The 17,604-nt window shown below is 35.0% G+C and overlaps 1 protein-coding gene across 6 annotated transcripts in view; it reads right to left on the bottom strand.

The window, feature by feature from the left end:
* The window catches only part of LOC143235232 (glutathione S-transferase C-terminal domain-containing protein), a 66,882-nt gene that overhangs the window by 31,131 nt on the left and 18,147 nt on the right, over window positions 1-17,604 (bottom strand). For all 6 annotated transcript variants that reach the window (XM_076473189.1, XM_076473190.1, XM_076473191.1 and 3 more), the window contains 2 exons: window positions 12,927-13,061; window positions 10,570-10,605 (listed from right to left, as the gene is read on the bottom strand). In XM_076473189.1, coding sequence (XP_076329304.1) covers window positions 10,570-10,605; window positions 12,927-13,061 — 171 coding nt within the window. The remainder of the gene's footprint in view (window positions 1-10,569; window positions 10,606-12,926; window positions 13,062-17,604) is intronic.

The following is a 17,604-nucleotide window of genomic DNA, read 5'->3' on the forward strand; positions in this document are numbered from 1 at the left end:
AAAAGCCATTGTCTAGCACAGGGGTTCCCAACCGGTGGGTCGCGACGGCCCAGTGGGCGAAGCCTTGGCAGGGGAGTCGCATAGCCTTGTTAGAAGTAGCTTGGGATAACATTAATTTTATTTCATCAATTACATTTTCATGCTCTTACTTTTATTTTTTTCAGTGCAAAGCAAAACGTGTGCTACGTTAGTTCAATGTCATTAGGTGATATTATGGGTGTATGTATGCGTGCCTGTGAGTGAATGTGCATGTGTGAATGTGTATGTGTCTGCAACTGTATGTATGTTTGTAATAGTGAGTAGCGAGTATGTGAGTGCACGCACATGTACGTATGCTTGTGTGTCTGTTTAGCTGTGATTAAGTGTGTGTGTGCTTGCTGTCGACATGTGAGTCACATGTCCGTTGCTGATTGGTGGATGACGAATCACGCGACTGGCCACGCTCCCTTCCCTCCCAATACTTACCCCATCATTACTCTACCTGCACCCCCCACAAGTAGTCAGTGTAAGATCTACAGTTGTCAAAGCATTCATTATTCAACATTTTTATTTTATTTTAACAAGGAGATAAGTAAGCAGTAGAGGTGAGTTCTGTCCATGGCTAAACGGCGCAGATACTCAGAATGCTACCTCAACATTGGCTTCACCACTGTGCTCGCCAACGACGGCATCGAGAAACCACAGTTTGTTTTGTGCCATGCTGTCCTGAGTGCAGAGTCAATGAAACCATCAAAATGCAAGCGTCATCTCGAGACGAAACATCCAGAACACGCAAAGAAGGGTTTGGATTTCTTCAAATGGCATGAACGGTGTCTTAAAAGCCAAAGAATCAATAAAAGTGGGTCGTTTCAGCAGCAAAGTGCAGCCATAGTGGAAGCTTCATATGAGATTGCATTCAAAATTTCTAAACAAAAAAAGCCTCACAAGATTGGAGAAACACTTCTCTTAAACCCTGCATGATGAAAGCAGTAAATGTTATTCTTGGAGAAGCCAGTGCAAAGAAGATGCAGCAAGTATCCCTGTCAAATAATGCTATACAGAGGCGCATTTCTAAAATGTCTATGGATGTGAAGGAACAGGTTTTGACTGAAATCAAGGGTTCCCCTTTGTTCTCCTTTCAGCTCGATGAGTCAACAGATGCAAGTTCATTTTCTCAGTTGCTTGTCTTCGTGAGATACATTAATTCAGGTGACATCAAAGACGAATTCTCATTCTGCAGTGCACTTGAAACCACAACAAAAGCTGATGATGTCATGGAAAAAGTTTCAACTTTTTTTCAAGACGAAGATCTTCAGTGGGAAAACGTGTGTGGGGTTTGTACGGATGGGGCATCGACTATGCTGGGATCGAATTCAGGATTCCAGTTGAGAGTGAAGAAGCTAGCACCTCAAGCAAAGGGCATCCACTGCATGATTCACCGAAATGCTCTTGCCAGTAAGACTCCCTGCCTCTCTGCAGGAAGTACTTGAATCTGTAATCAATATTGTAAATTATGTGAAGCACTCAACACTCGCCTATTCAAAGAACTATGCAAAGACATGAATGCTGACCACGAAGTCCTTCTCTTCTACACAGCAGTACGTTGGTTGTCGAAAGGAAACGTTATTAATCATGTCTTTAAAATGAAAGATGAAATAAAGCTATTCCTGGAGACTCAAGAAAGGAAAGATCTTGTAGCTCACTTTGAAGATGAAGCATGGAATAAAATGGTTGCATACCTAGCCGACATTTTTGACCAGTTGAACAAGCTCAATTTGAAGCTTCAAGGAAGGGAAACACGTTCTCCTTTTTCAAGATAGTCTTCGGGCCTTTGTTTCCAAACTGCAGAACTGGTGTCGGAAAACCAATCTTGGAAACATCACTATGTTTGAAAAACTTTGTGGAGTGACGGATGAGTCTCAGATCCAACTGGATCAGTTCCTCAAGGATGAGATTACCAAACATCTTCAGTCTCCAGAAAAGGAAGTTGAGCATTACTTTCCTGAGCTATCACAGGAACAGGAGGCCCTGGTAAGGAACCCATTTTGTACTGAACTTGATGTATCCAGCATCCCAAATGATATCCAAGATGAATTTCTGGATCTAAGGAATGACTCTTCAGCTCGTGATCTCTTCAAGGTGAAATCCGTGACTCAGTTCTGGTGCGCTATGTATCAGTCATACTCCAAAGTCAACATGATAGCTTTACGTGTCCTTGTTCCATTTGCTTCTACCTACTTGTGTGAGGCAGGATTTTTTCACTCTTGCCAATATAAAAACAAAGAATAGGAACAGATTGGATGTTGGAGAAGACATGAGACTGGCTCTAACAAACGCTCGGCCACGAATTTCAAAGCTTGCTGCTGAAATGCAACATCAGGCATCTCACTAGCTGGGTTGGATAGCTGTTCAAACCTATGTTAATATTATTTTAAAAAATATATGTTCTTTTTGTGAATTCAGGTTGAACCAATGTGATTTAATTTGCTAATAAATAATTACAGAATTTTTAAATATGTTTTTTAGATGTTTCTTTCTCTCTCTTTCACAGAAAATAAAAGAAAAATTAAGCTGCTGATAGTAAGCCCTAAGTAGGGGGTCACATGGGTTTCAAACTTTTAGGTAAGGGGTCACAAGTGCCAAAAGGTTGGGAACCCCCTGGTCTAGCACCTCCAACAGCTTTACTACAGGCAACCTAATGCCTTAAGGCCATCCTGGAAATAACAAATGATGGGGATCTGATCAGTCCCAGAAGTGAGAAACAGAGGTAAAATGAATTAATAAAAAGGATTTATCCCCTTCTCTGCTGCCAGTGTCTCATATAAGAAGGACCTGTCTGAGTACAGAACATGTGTAGATGTTAAAGCATTCCATGCACATGCAGCACAAACAACTCTGACTGGCAATGTCCACAAGCTAACAGCACACAAAAAAAACCTGAATAGAAAGGTGATACAATAGTACATGAGGTTAAGGACTTAAATTAATGCTGAGATAGAGCATGTAACACCATTTTTATCTCCTAGTTAGGTAACTGAAATGGTCACTGAGGACACAAATTATTTCTTTCACTATGAATATCTAAAGATATCCAAGAAGGCCACCTTATAAAAGGCAATTTTGTAAGATGTAAAACCCTTGACAAAGAGCCAGGTCAAAAACCAAGCTGAGGTTGGTAGATCTGGACTAAGTAGGTTGAACATTCTCACAATACACCATTGATGATACGTGTGCCCTTTCCATTGATAAATATTTATTGTGAGGTGATGAAGAGGCTGAGACAAGTATATGGTAACCTTGAAAGTTAGACCACAATGCCATGTGAAGGACCACACAACCTCCATGCATAAAATTTGAGCTCCAGGATGGATGGATTCATCTCTTTCCATTATGGATTGTTTTGTCACCTCTTTGATTTGGCTTCATGTTTCTTGAACCAGAACTGTAAAATGAACAACATCCAAACTCATAGTAATGAAACTACTTCAATCTTCCATGACAAGCTTATACTGAACCTCAAATGGGGCAATGGAGAATGAAAGCATTCTCAAACACCCTACTTAGGATAGAGTACTTCCAGCACCCCTCCAATAAACTGAATACTTGCTGTGTTTTTTTTGTTTTGTTTGTGTTTTGATAGAAGTAAAATATCAGTTGTGTCTGCCTCAAAAGAGACAGCCACGAAAGAAGAAGAAATGAAGGTACCGTAGAAGTAGCAACCAAGGTTGAATAAGCCAGTCTGGTTCTACCAACAAAAGAAGTTGAAAAATTGTTGCTTGGACTCTGGGTGACAAAGTAATTGGTGGTTAGACATATAGGTGCAATCCAGTCCACAATGCATCTTTTGCCAAATTTGATGGTGAAGTACCAAAGGCTAAAATGCTGGGAGTTGAGTGTTAAAAGAATGGCAAATGCATCAAATATCAGTGTTCTGAACTGACAGCAACTCCAACAGAAAACTCCTCAATAAAGCATCTACTATGTCAGGATAATCTGGTTGGGTTGAGACAATTACCCGCTACCAAATCCATCACTCCCAGTATATGGCAAGCTAGTAAGATAATATGATAGAAGTGGCCCCCTGTAATGAAGATTGAAGGTTTAAAAACAATGAGACCTGGACAAAGTGCCACTTTGACAGAAAATGCAAAACACCATCATAAAATTGTCAAGGGTAGTATGATGACTTTGCTTCTAAATAATTCTAAAACTTGAGATACCATCTTTTGAACAACAAGAAGTTCTAAAATTTGGATGTGAAGTGAAGCCCTTTTTGTTTGTCTATCGGCATGGGAATCCTTGACTATTAAGATATGCATCCCATCCTTGAAGTGAAACATCTGTGAAAAGGAAAAGATAGATCTCTGGATAAGGTGATGGCAGAGGAACATCAATGATAGTACTGTTCCAATCTAAACATGACTCCATATCAAAGATGTTGATCCTGAATAAAAAGGCTGGAGGATACAGTGAAATACTGTTCATAATCCATTGTTCACGTAGAGACCACTGACAGGATCTCAAGTGCACTTGTCCCAAATGAATGAAGGAATTGAGTAATGTCCACCTTCCTAAAAGAGAGAGAATGTTCCATGGAGTAGGAGAAGGAAGAGTGAGTAAGAGTTGGGCAGACTGTTCCATAGTGTGGAACCATATGGGATTTGATTAAATCCGACTGAGATACATGTTGAAAAAGACACCCAGATGGACAATATATTGTGTTAGAGTGAGTGTCTTAGTTCTGATAATAATTCCTGCCTTGGTTGCTTTGGAAAGCATTATCTAGGTGTGACATTTCTCTAACTGAGGAGATGGTACTCACAGTAGCTAGGAAATGGAGGTGATGAGAAAATGTTCATACAGTTTTGTAAAACACATATAAAGCTGCTGTTAGATGAAAAGGCAGAGCCCTAAACTGCAGTGCCAACCACTTGTGCACAAAACAAAGATTGTGAAGGGATGATTCTGCTATAAGAGCATGCAGATAGGTGTCAGGGATGTGGATGACCAAATTCAACATCACTGACAAAAAATACCAAAGCAGAGTGATGAAAGATTCCATCATGAATTTTGGAGTATCTAGGAGTTAATTTAAACTAGAAATATTGATAACTGGATACCAATTTACCACTTTCTTGAGCACAACAAACAGATGGGAATAAAACCCAGGACAAACTGAAATGATTCTATACACTGCCCTTTTACACCAATAATTCTTAAATAGCCATGGAATGCAGTTCCAAAATCCAAGCACCTGCAGGAGGTGGAAACACTACAGAATGAGGGGGTAGTGGTGGTGAAAATGGGAAATAAATGAATAATCCTGACTTAAGGACCTGTAGAACCCATGAATCCAGGTAAAGGTTTTCCGTATGTCCAGACTCATGGAGCCTAACTCCCACAGACTCCAAAGGCATACATCTCAGCACTCTAGTCAGGGTCAGAAAAATCTTAGCAAATTGTGATTTATTCAGGTGAATCACAGACTCTGTTCTCAAACCCAACATTCCCAAGAATGGGTATATTCTTTGAGATTCTAAATATGCTTTCCTCTGGCAGTGTTAGGTCAAAGCATGTTCTTTTGACAAATGTGGCAGACAAGACATAGAACTAAGCAGTAACATCCCTACATAAACTTCAGTATCAGAGGAAGAAGGGAAGGTACTTACTCTCAGACTTTTCGGACATGAAGGAAGGCGCAGACTCAAAACCAGGGAAAGACCCAAAACATCCTGCACTTGATGTACCAATGGAAGAAAAGGAGCTAGAAGTGGCTGATCCAAACTAACTTCATAAAAAGCTGAAAGAATAAAGAAATATCCAAGATCACACACAAGTGCATTTTCAAAGCTCTCCACAGAAACACCACCAGATCAAATATAAGGTGCCAGATACATTAATTTGGGAATTCTTGCCATAAATCAGTTTGCCAAACAATTTTTTTTTTTCCAATCAATCATATAAGCAATATGAAGAATGCTTTGCTGAGAAAAACTTACAATTAATTATCTGAAGGAGGAGCTTATATACAGTACCAAGATAAAGGATGTACTGATGTAGATGCAGTGTCATGAGACAGGTATTGCTAATGATTAGACGGGAAAACAAAGAAACCCTAAAAGTTAAGTAATAGTTTTAAGTGCGAAAGAAGGTAAGTATTATTGAAAATAAAAGATAACAGATTCAAGCAAAATTTAAAATGTAGCAATAAAAACAGGTAAAGAAATAAATATAAATATTTTAAACACAATTAACTCTACTAACGCTGTAAAAAAATCCCAACCAATCATATAAATTTGCAATTCTGAAGGTAAGTTAAAAGCATGCTTACTGAAATAATAAAAACAATTACTGATCAAGAATGAATATCATTAAAGAAAGATCATCAGATTTTTCAACTAATTACTGTGTACGGAGGAGTTTCCTATTGTCAATACAATAATAGTGGTGTCTGGTATTTTATTCGTACAAGCATTATTGTTCTCAATTTTTAAGGCTTCTGATATTCTTCTTTTAATTTTCTTTCATTCATTAAACAAATTCAATCTAGAAATTTATTTCACGCTGACCATTCGACATTTGTATTAATATACTACAGGTGTCAACAATAGCCATTGGAAAAAGCTTTAATCATAAGTTTTATGTCCAAAGCACAGTTTGGGTTTGACTTGTTGCAGGTCTTTTTCTGGATGGTCCTTACACTACGGATTGATCCATATTTATTGTTTTATTATGCCATTAATGCTATTGCTACAGGGAGGCCAAAGTGCACATCATAATGTTCAGTTACCTTCAAAACTTAAAGTACTTTATCATCATTGTATACGAATACACTTGGCATTAAAATGTAGTTCATATATTAAATTTTAATATTGTGTAAATTTCAAGTTCTTAATAATAATATACTTTAAATGCATCTCAGAATGGCTGGTATGGGTATTAACACTTTTATTTACAAGGAGAGGACAACGTTTTGGACTTCGTAGGTCCTCTTCAGGTTAAGATGAACTAAATGAACTTAACCTGAAGGTGACTTAGGAAGGTAGAAACGTTGTTCTATCCTTATCAATGAGTGTTAATACCCATACCAGCCAATCTGAAATACATCTTTATTTCAAGTGGGTTTCTCGTCATCAAGAATATATTTTAATAATCCTCTGTTTCCCTTAGTATCAGAACTGTCATTTACATTTTAGATCTTCTCTCTTAAAATATTTATTTACCACACTTTCAAGAAGTACAATATTTAACATAAATTAATTATTATAATACATATATTACTCAGACAAAGCATAAACTTCATTGCCTTCAATCTTATTTGTTTACAATGCCATAAACTAGAAAATTAGATTCACTCTCTACACCCACCTGTCATCTTTTTTTTTCACAAACTGTAAATAGCTCTTCCATATTTTATACTCTTATTATTTCTAATAGAAAACAAAAGGTTTTATCTATGAAATGATGCATTGTGTTATATTGTTTTATACACAAAAAAATTGTCTATTTCACCCTCAGCTTGAAACTTCTTTCTCTTGGAAATCAACTGACAAACTGACCTAAGTTTTTAAAGGCTCATATCCCATAGTTAGAAAGCAAAAAAAATACACTAGTTATAGGATAGTATTTGCTTTTTGCATATTATTGTTCTGTGTTGTTATGTGTATTATTTAGTTAAAATATATTTAGTGTAGTAGTACCATTAGTATAAAAAAGCAAGCTTAAGTTTCAATAATCAACAGCAAAAAACAACAAAAGACTCTATTATTATAAAAGCAACTAAAATATGAATGTCAGGAATATATTAAGTTAGATAAGGTTAGACTGTGTGAAATTACGATAAAAATAATAATAAAAATTCCTCAAAAGGTATGATTACAAGCAGCTCGTGCATTATATAATGAGGTATTGTAACATTAGCTGCTTGTTTGTAGAATGATTTATAAGTTGTGTAGTGGGATTATTAGTTAAATATAGATCAAAGGGTAATAAAAAATATACTGTAGACTGTTATAAGCTTAAGAGAATTCAGGATAAACAACTTTTGTTTCCAGTTGCAATATGCAGTCATTCTACAAATAAAAAATGGATATTTATGGTAGTTATTAGATAAAATAAATCAGTCAGAGAAGAGAAAATAAAAAAGCATAGTTTTTAAAAAACAACAACAAAAACATTTGATACTTATTTAGAAAGTTATAAATTATGTAAGTAAAATTTGAAAATGTTCTGATAAAATGAGCATTTTTAATATAAACATGAAAATTTCATTAACTCAGGTGTGAACACTGACTATGCATTCACAAACAAATTTTCAGTAAACAAAATTAAAAATTTTATTTTTCTTGTCTACAAGACTTTTAATGAAAGAGCAAGAAACTTCAAAAGATGCATGAAACATGTTAAAATATATACTTTATTATTTTATAATGCTAAAAGTACACTGTTGGCCAAAATCTTAAGGCCAATGAACATAAAGAAAAAATATGCATTTTGTGTTGTTAGTCTCAACCACTTATTTTAGAAGTGCTTCAAAAGATAAAAATAGAAAAGGGAAAATAAAAATAAAAATCTTTTTTAGCATTTAACAGGGAAAATATGAGCATTATGAAATTAGCCTAAATACAAGCTGGTCAAAAGATTAAGACCAAACTGAAACAAAGCGTTAATCGGTAAACACGTAATGAAATTTAGTCGTTTGTGTTCAAGCATTAGCATTGTGAACATCTCGCACTGACATCTCCTGTGTTACATTGGGTAAAAACATGGCAAAGGCTAAAACGTTGACAGAGTTTCAACGTGGCAAAGTGGTCAAGCTGCGAAAGCAAGGTCTCTCTCAACGTGCCATCGCTGGTGAGATTGGGCATAGTAAAACTACTGTTGCAAATTTCTTAAAAGAACCTGCGGGATAAGTAATGAGAATTTCAAGTGGTCGGCCCAAGAAAATTTCGTCGGTGTTGAGCAAGAGGATTCGAAGGGTTGTCCAGCAAGACACCAGCTGATCGTCAAACCAGTTTAAGGCCCTTACAGACGCAGAATGCAACTCAAGAGCAATAAGACAGCATCTACGAGAGAAAGGCTTTAAAAACTGTAAATGTCTTCAAAGGCCATACAAAAGCACTGGTTGCTTCCACACCACGAAAGCATTGAACAGGAGGATTCGAAGGGTTGTCCGGCAAGACACCACCCGATCGTCAAACCAGTTTAAGGCCCTTACAGATGCAGAATGCAACTCAAGAACAATAAGACGGCATCTATGAGAGAAAGGCTTTAAAAACTGTAAATGTCTTCAAAGGCCATGCCTCCTTCCATAAATGGTTGAGTCTAACAATGCATATTTTTCTTTATGTTCATTGGTTTTAAGACGAAAGCCCTCGGTTAAACTTTGCAGAGAAGCATCAACCACAGGGCAACCACTGGTATGCTGGACCCATTATTTTATAACCTTAGAAAAATGGAAGATTTTCTTCTCTGATGAGAAAAAATTTAATCTGACCCTTCATGAATCATTTGTATTTAAAGAAAAAAGAACTTCCTGATCTAGTTTTTCTTAATTTCAACTGAAATTATTTCGACATGTTTACTGGATAAAAAAGAAGGCATTTGCCACACTCTTTTTAGCACTGGGGATGCAAAGAGTGATGTGAAGTTGTTAGGTGACTGAAAACTGTCAGCCCATCACAAGCTTCACAGCCAAGAACAAGAAGCATTGAAGTCTCTCAAGTATCCAGAATAGTTGAGAACTACCTTGGTAGATGTTGTGCAGCAAGCTGAGTATAGTACATGTTTGTAGTTGCTATGAAGGTGTTCCTGTCTGCTCATCTTACTGCTTACTATAATGATGCTTTGATCTTCCCTACCGAATCACAGCCAAAATTTGTATCTTAATTGAAAGCTAAACATAAAAAGGTGATAGTAGAACCATAAAAAGTTGGCAATTGCTTAATTAACAATGCTGAGAATGTGACTTTATTGATATATATACTGAATTTACTTTCAGCAGGTAGATCTTAGTATTAGCTACTATTGAGACTTAAGGATGCTGTATTTAACTTCGAGATTTTTCAGTTAACAAACAAAAATTTGTCTTAAGATTGTCTCAAAAAGATAAGTACCCTCTTTGGGAGTTTACGAATCTATCTTACTTTAATATTTAATGTAGTATAAAGACACCCTTTGGCTCCTCAGGGATATGTTAACAATTTAACTGTTTTAAGAAAAAAAGTACATTAAACAAAAGAAAAATATCATAAGCTTTATATTAGGAATAAAAAATCTTAGTATAAACAAAATGCCAGACACACCACTACACTTGTACTAATAAATTCTGGACAAGTTTTTCAAGTGCTCAGGTTGTTTCACTTGTATGAATGGAACAGTTTGTTTTATGGAGATGAAATGTTATTAACCATTTTTCCTTTTCACATTCAGCTGTGTGTGCCTCTTAAAATATGATTATGGTCTTATCCTTTTACAATAAATCATTAACTTTATAGTATATCACATTGCAGTTTATGTTTACAGAATAAATCAAAGAGTTTTAATTAATTAATACTTAAAACTTTTAAGGGTTTACAGTAAATTGCTTACCTCTGAGCAAGACATAAGACAACCACTTCTGAATCCCTAAGTAAGATATATGCACATTAAAAGTTTGATATTGGAAAAATATGTAGAATTGTTTAATGAGAAATGTTATTTCAAATTTTCAAGAGAGAATACATTTAACATATATTTGTATCATCAGGTTGTACATTAATATATTATCTAAAGATTATACTTCAAGAAATCCAACAATAGATAAATGAACACAATTTTGTTTTTGTTTTCCTTACTTTCCTGTTTTCTAGGTAAATCAACTGTAAACAAGTAAAAATAATTCAAAAATGTAGAAGTGAAAAATTTAAAATAGCTATCTGTTCATTGTTATAAAACTCTAAAATATTTTATGGATTAATTACAAAATTTGAAATTAATTTTGAATTTGTTTTTAACCAAATCAGAGCAATTACAAAAATTAAAATATAGAAAAAATTGATATACAATCAACAACAAAAATTATTTTAATACAGGAAAAACAACTACAATATTTACTTAAAACAACTTATATTTTTACACTTAATAAGTATCAGACAATTTTATAGCTGACTCTTGATAATCAAATATTACTTTTCAAAGCTGTAGGTTTGTACAGCCATTCTTAACAAAGTCAAAAGTAAAGTTATGAAATATACACATAAATTCAGTCACATTCACATATTCTTATCACACACACACATCATAAAAAAATCAATGGAAAATAAAAATGAAGCAAATGTGATATGTGGTTTATATTTTGTGTGAACAAAGCCTTATTAACATTTAATAATAAAAAATATAAATATATAAATTACAGACTACTAATTTAGAGACCTTCCATATCATGTGGTGGGTTTAAATAAATACTGAATAGCATTATACAAATTTCTTAATTTCACACTGTGAAAGAAAAAATATTTTCCTTCAATATTAGAGTTACTACTTTCTTTTGTGAAAAATGAAGATGAAAATTTTCTTTAGTCTGTAACTCTAATGTAATCATCTTACTTTCAAATACGAAATGTGGGTCCAAGAGTCACTGCTTCTGGTTAAATAAGACATAAAATAACAGTTTTATGTAAAGATGACTATAGTTTGTGGGAACATACAGAAGAGACTTATGTTTACAAACTCTCCTCAAAAATTGGACAAGATCTATGTGGATAGGAATTCTTTGGTCTCATGAATCAAAGTATGGGATTTTAAGAACCAGAGCATCTGCTGTAGACATGGTAAGAGATTAAAGGAAAACTGTCTACAGTCTTTGGTGGAGATAGCAGCAAATGTTCATCTGTTTAGCCACAACTGAATTTGTTATTCCATATAGATGGACTTCTGGATTCTGTTCTTTAGTAGGAAAAGTTCACTCTTCAGCATGATATTAATCCAAATATACAGTGGATAGAGTAAAACAGTATCATGATAAGAAAAATGAGATGTTAGTGTCCCAGAAGTTGAATCTCAATATCACTTGGTTGGACTAACAGCAGAGATGGCTGAAACCAAAGGAGTAAGTTTGTTTTATTTAAAATTTCATGCAAAGTTACATGAAAGCTGCCTGTGCTAGTTGTCCCTAATTTAGCAATGAAAGAGTAGAGGAAAGGTGGTTAGTCATCACCACCCACCACCAACTCTTGGGCTACTCTTTTACCAATGAATAGTGGGATTGACCATCACAGTATAATGCCTCCATGGCTGAAAAGGCAAGCATGTCTGGTGCAACAGGGATTTGAACCCGTGACCCTCAGTTTACGAGTCGAGTGCCTTAACCACCTGGTTATGCTGAGCCTGTACAAAAGCAAAGGTAAATGTTTTAAAACTAAGAAATGTTTGTTTGTTGTTGGAATGTCTCATAAATCTACACAAGGGCTATCTGCACCAGCCAACCCAAATTTAGCAGTGTAAGTCTAGAGGGAATCAGCTAGTCATAACCACCCATCATCAACTCTTGGGCTACTCTTTTACCAAAGAATAGTGGGATTGACCTTAACATTATAATGCCTCCACAAGTGAAAAGGTGAGCATGTTTGGTGGGTCAGGGATTGGAATCTGCAACCATCAGATTGTGGATGAAACACCATAAACATCAGGGAAAACCAAAACCAAAGAAGAAATTGAGCATCTCCAAAAGCTTGAGCACAGTATTTATCATTCACATTTCAAGTGGTTTCAGCCAAATGTGATCACAAAAAATATAAAAATAAATTCTGAATTTGTTTTACACAGTTACTTCATCTTCAAATACATGCACTAAAAGAAACTTTGAAACTTATTCAAAACCATTGTATGATACAGAAAATCCTTTATTCAAACAGGTTAGTGCTGATAAAACTAAATTTTAAAACATTTTAAAAATGTTCAATACATACCAAAAGGTCTTTACAAACAGATGACTTTTCAAATTTTAATTGAGATTTTAAAGACCATCGTAATACAGCACAGAGTCCTGATATACAAGTCCTTGAACCAGGTGACCAAATAGCAGGAAGCTGACAGTTTTGTATCTATTAAAAAAAAAGAAATTGTTCAAATATCAAAAATATATATACATATAATATGTAGTAGAACAGAATTGTTAAAATTTCTTAAGTGTGTGTCTACACAAGAAGTCTAATTTTTATAGCCTTCAATCTTATTTGTTTATGGAATCACAAATTAGAAAATCTTGCCTACTTGCCACGTCAACTTGTCACATCCTCTCTTTTGCAATCTGTCAATAGTTCTGATGTTTTATACCATATTATTTATAGCCAATACAAAAACAAAAGTTAAATAAATCAAATGACATATGTTGTTTTCAGTACAAAGTATTGTTTATTTCAACATCAGTTTGAAAGTTTTTTTGTGATATTCAGATCAATAAATATTGGGAATTACTTTAATGCTTTTATGCCATAATTTGCTTTGTATGTGTTATTATACCATGTTTTTAGGTGCATTATTTAAGTAAATAAAAAGTTAGTATGCTAGTTCCATTAGTACAAAAAAATTAAGAATTAAATTTCATTAGCAACAAAAAAGATAAGTTCAAAAGTATGCACTATATTTCTTCTATTTTTGTGTATTCTATATTTATTAATACAAAAGAAACTAAAATGTAAGAATGAGTCTAACTCGGTGAGGTAAAATAATAAAAATTCTTCATGTTGTATGCTCATGAGCAGCTTGTGTGATACTATTCTAGACAGTAACATTAAATACATGTTTACTAAGTGTAGTGTGATTATTAGTTAAACATGGTTTAATGGACAATAAAACAATAAAATTAAATATAAACAGATTTATACTGTTTCAAGCTTTAAACTATTTAGGATAAACACCTGTGATTTCTTCTTACAGTACACAGTTATTTTAGAAATAAAAGAGGTAATTTAGATTATTTTGTATTTTTAAAGTGACTATAAGGTTATTAAAAACAACTGAGTCCATATAGAGTTAGGCTATAGAAAATAACAAACAAAATGCAATAAAATGTATATTGGTTTCAGAGATTATTTAAATGCAATTTTAAAATTTTTAAATGAAGAAAAGTATTTTTAATCTTAATATGAAAATCAATTTGCACTTGAAACAGTCAACACTGACTCCATATGTTCATATGCTTTATTATTTCTACACAAATATACCCTTCAAAAAAAGAAACGAAAAAAGCAGAATATGATACAAATTGTTAACAAGTTTATTCTGGGTAGTTCTGTATGACATGTGTGAAACTTTGCACATTCACTGCTGAACATCCAAAGTCTGCAAAGGCAAAGTCCACGCTCACTAGGTGAAGTTTAACGTCACTCAACGTCAATATGGAGTATGCCCCCAGTGAGCATCAATAACTGCTTGGCATCTCCTGCCCATGAAAGTGATGAGATGACAAATCACATCCTGTGGAATGGCTGTCCACTCAGCCTGCAAAGCTGCTGCAAACTGAGGTAGAGTCTGCGGTTGAGGTTGTCGCTGTCGCAGACGTCGGTCCAACTCGTCCCAAAGATGTTCGATGAGGTTTAAATCTGGTGATCTGGAGGGCCAGGGAAGAACGTTGATGTTGTGGTGTTTCAAGAAGACAGTGGTGAGTGAGTCAGGCTGTGTGAGGACGGGTGTTGTCATGTTGAAAAACGTCGTTGACGTTCACCATGATGGGTTGCACATGGGGCCTAAGAATCTCGTCGACGTATCGTTGAGCCATAAGATTCCCTAGAATGTGCAAAAGGTCTGTTCTGGCATTGTAGGCGATGGCAGCCCACATCATGACGCTGCCACCATCCTGCACACAGTTTGCTGCAAAACGTTCACCTCGGTGACAGTAAACACGGGTCCTTCCATCCTGCCTATGAAGCATAAAACGTGATTCATCGCTGAACCAAACGTCTCCATCGTCGATGAGGCCATACCCGATGTACCCGAGTCCACTGCAGCCATGCTTGACGATGTTGCTGGGTGAGGATGACGCCCCTGACTGGACGTCGAGGTCAGATTCCTGCATCTCGTAGACGGTTGCATACAGTCTGATCGGAAATCCTACGCAGCCCTGGTATGGTTGAGGCAGTAGACGTCGCAGTGGTGGTCCTATCCCGAAGGTGAAATAAACGGATATTGAGATCTTGTGCGGGCGTGGTCACACGAGGTCTGCCAGATCGTGGACGGTCACGAGTTGATCCATGTTGTTGGTGACGATTCCATAGCCTTGCGATGGTGCTTGGGTGGACATTCACAGCTCTGGCAACATCTGATCAAGATTCGCCTGCTTCCAAGCGATCAATGGCGTTGTTGCGTTGTGCTTCAGTCAGTCTTGGCGTAACTGTATTGCGAGTAGGTGGCTTAACACTGAGCTATGGAAACCGAGAACCAATCACTTTTATGGGGATTTTGCACATGTTGCACTTGCAGAACATGCAGATCCCTCAAACAAATTTATTGGACACGCATGCGTTTTAGCGAAAAATCCGATGTTTTCCTCCGTTTTCAAAGTGCACAACTTTTATTGTCATTTTGGTCTGACAATCAGTGCCTTAACGTGTAACATCACATACTCTGAGCTTATAACGTTATTACATATATTTCTCTTTAAAATAAAAAAAAATATCCCTTTTGCGTTTCTTGTTTTGAAGAGTATACTTAAATAAAACATGATCATTTAATGTAGAAAATACTTTTACTGTCTACTGAAACTTGCAAAATTTCATAAAGATATAGTAAAAGAAACAGAAAAGTTACAGTGTGGTCACTGATGATTACAAGGCCAGTCATACCAACTGACCTCATAAAGAAGTTAATAAGCCCTATGATTAATCAATTATCAAATTCCACTAATCATTCAGCTCTAATCATTACATAATAAAAACATAAGTAGTAGGGATTTCAAAAGATTATTAGTAATCCTGAATATGTTGTCTATCAAAAACAGCACAGAGACATGATGTACATGGCACGACATGCAAGTGGCCCTCAGCCATAAACAGGGCATGTGCTTAAGAAAATAAAACCTTGTATGTATATTATAATGTTTTCCATTGTTTACCAAATGTTCCTAAGATTATGCAAACATCAGAAAATATTACTTGTTTGCCTGACTGTAATATATTTCATGTATAAAGATTCTGCATAGCACAACCTCAGAATTAATGTTACAGATATACTGGAAAGACAGTGTAAGTAAAATCGTATCTTCCCACCCAATTATATGCACTTCTCTGTGTTTCAAACTTGACTGGAGGTTACTATGAGAGAAATCAGCATAAGCAGAGAATACCACAATGACAATGTTTGAATCAAAGTAGACAAGCAACAACAGGGAATATAGCTGCAGTAGCATTTGTAACAAAATGTATATACACTTTTGAACAAAAAATATGAAATGCATGTAATTGAAATTAAGATGAATCACAACCCAGTTTTTAGTACAAACAGGGAGATGATACATTTAGTGTGTAGATTTATAGTTTAGAATAAAACAGACCTCTGTGTAAAGTTGTAATATACATAAAGGTAATGTTTCAGAAAAATCTAGGTAGTTAGTTATGTTTGTTAATCATCAAAAAGAGTAACAATGTTTTAATTTAAAACATATTGCAAGTGAAATAATTAAGTATTAAATAGCCAGTTAGCCAATTTACCTATGTAAATTCAATAGGATAAACAAGAAATATTATTCTATAACAATTTGAATCATCAAAATATTTTGTAGTCTTCTACCATACTCACAAAACAGTAAACTAAATTTATTTGATTTGATGATTGTTTTTGGTGAACATAATAAGAATACTGTGAGTGTATGTGTGTGTAAAAATACATCAACTCAATAGAATGATAATATATATAATATAAATGTACAAAAATGACAATTTCAACTAAACAACAAGATACCTTTTTTAAACTTTGAACAATCTCCAGTCACGACTTCTCTGTTTCAAGTTGTGTGGGTATACATTATTGTACCTGGGTAATCTACTTGTAACTGATAAAACCTTCTCCACACATGAAATATTTGTTACTTAATTAAACTTGTAATAATACTTTCACAATTTACATGTGAAAAGGAACAGAGAGGAACTTTTTACATAGGATATAAAAAAACTCTTAAACCTAAATATACTATTATACAACAGTCTAATTCTAATAGTATAAAACCATATTTAAACTTTATAGCTGTTTTCAAAATCGAGCTTCATTAGTAAATGACCTAGGCACCTAAAGTTGCACCAAAGCAATGTTTCAACCAAGGTCTGTACAGAAATTAAAGGAAATGTTTGAAAATCAAGAAATGGATAATATACTCTCAAGAAGTGATAGGTTGTTAGTACCTGCCAATGAAATTTGCATGCCAGTAGTACTGAGCTAACACTCACCTAAAATTACATGTTTAATGTGAACTGCACTAGTGCATGACATCATTATGAAATGATGACTCTCCACCAATAAGAAGGCAACATATCCTCCGTGCACAGTAACTCTCCTAAGCACTTGCACTCAAAATAACTTTGCTCTTAGATAAGACAAGAGAAATGTGCACTGAACTGAGAAAGAGAAGTAGGAAGATGTGCAGAAGTAGCTATC

This window comes from Tachypleus tridentatus, chromosome 12, assembly GCF_004210375.1.
Source record: "Tachypleus tridentatus isolate NWPU-2018 chromosome 12, ASM421037v1, whole genome shotgun sequence".
Taxonomy (NCBI): domain Eukaryota; kingdom Metazoa; phylum Arthropoda; class Merostomata; order Xiphosura; family Limulidae; genus Tachypleus; species Tachypleus tridentatus.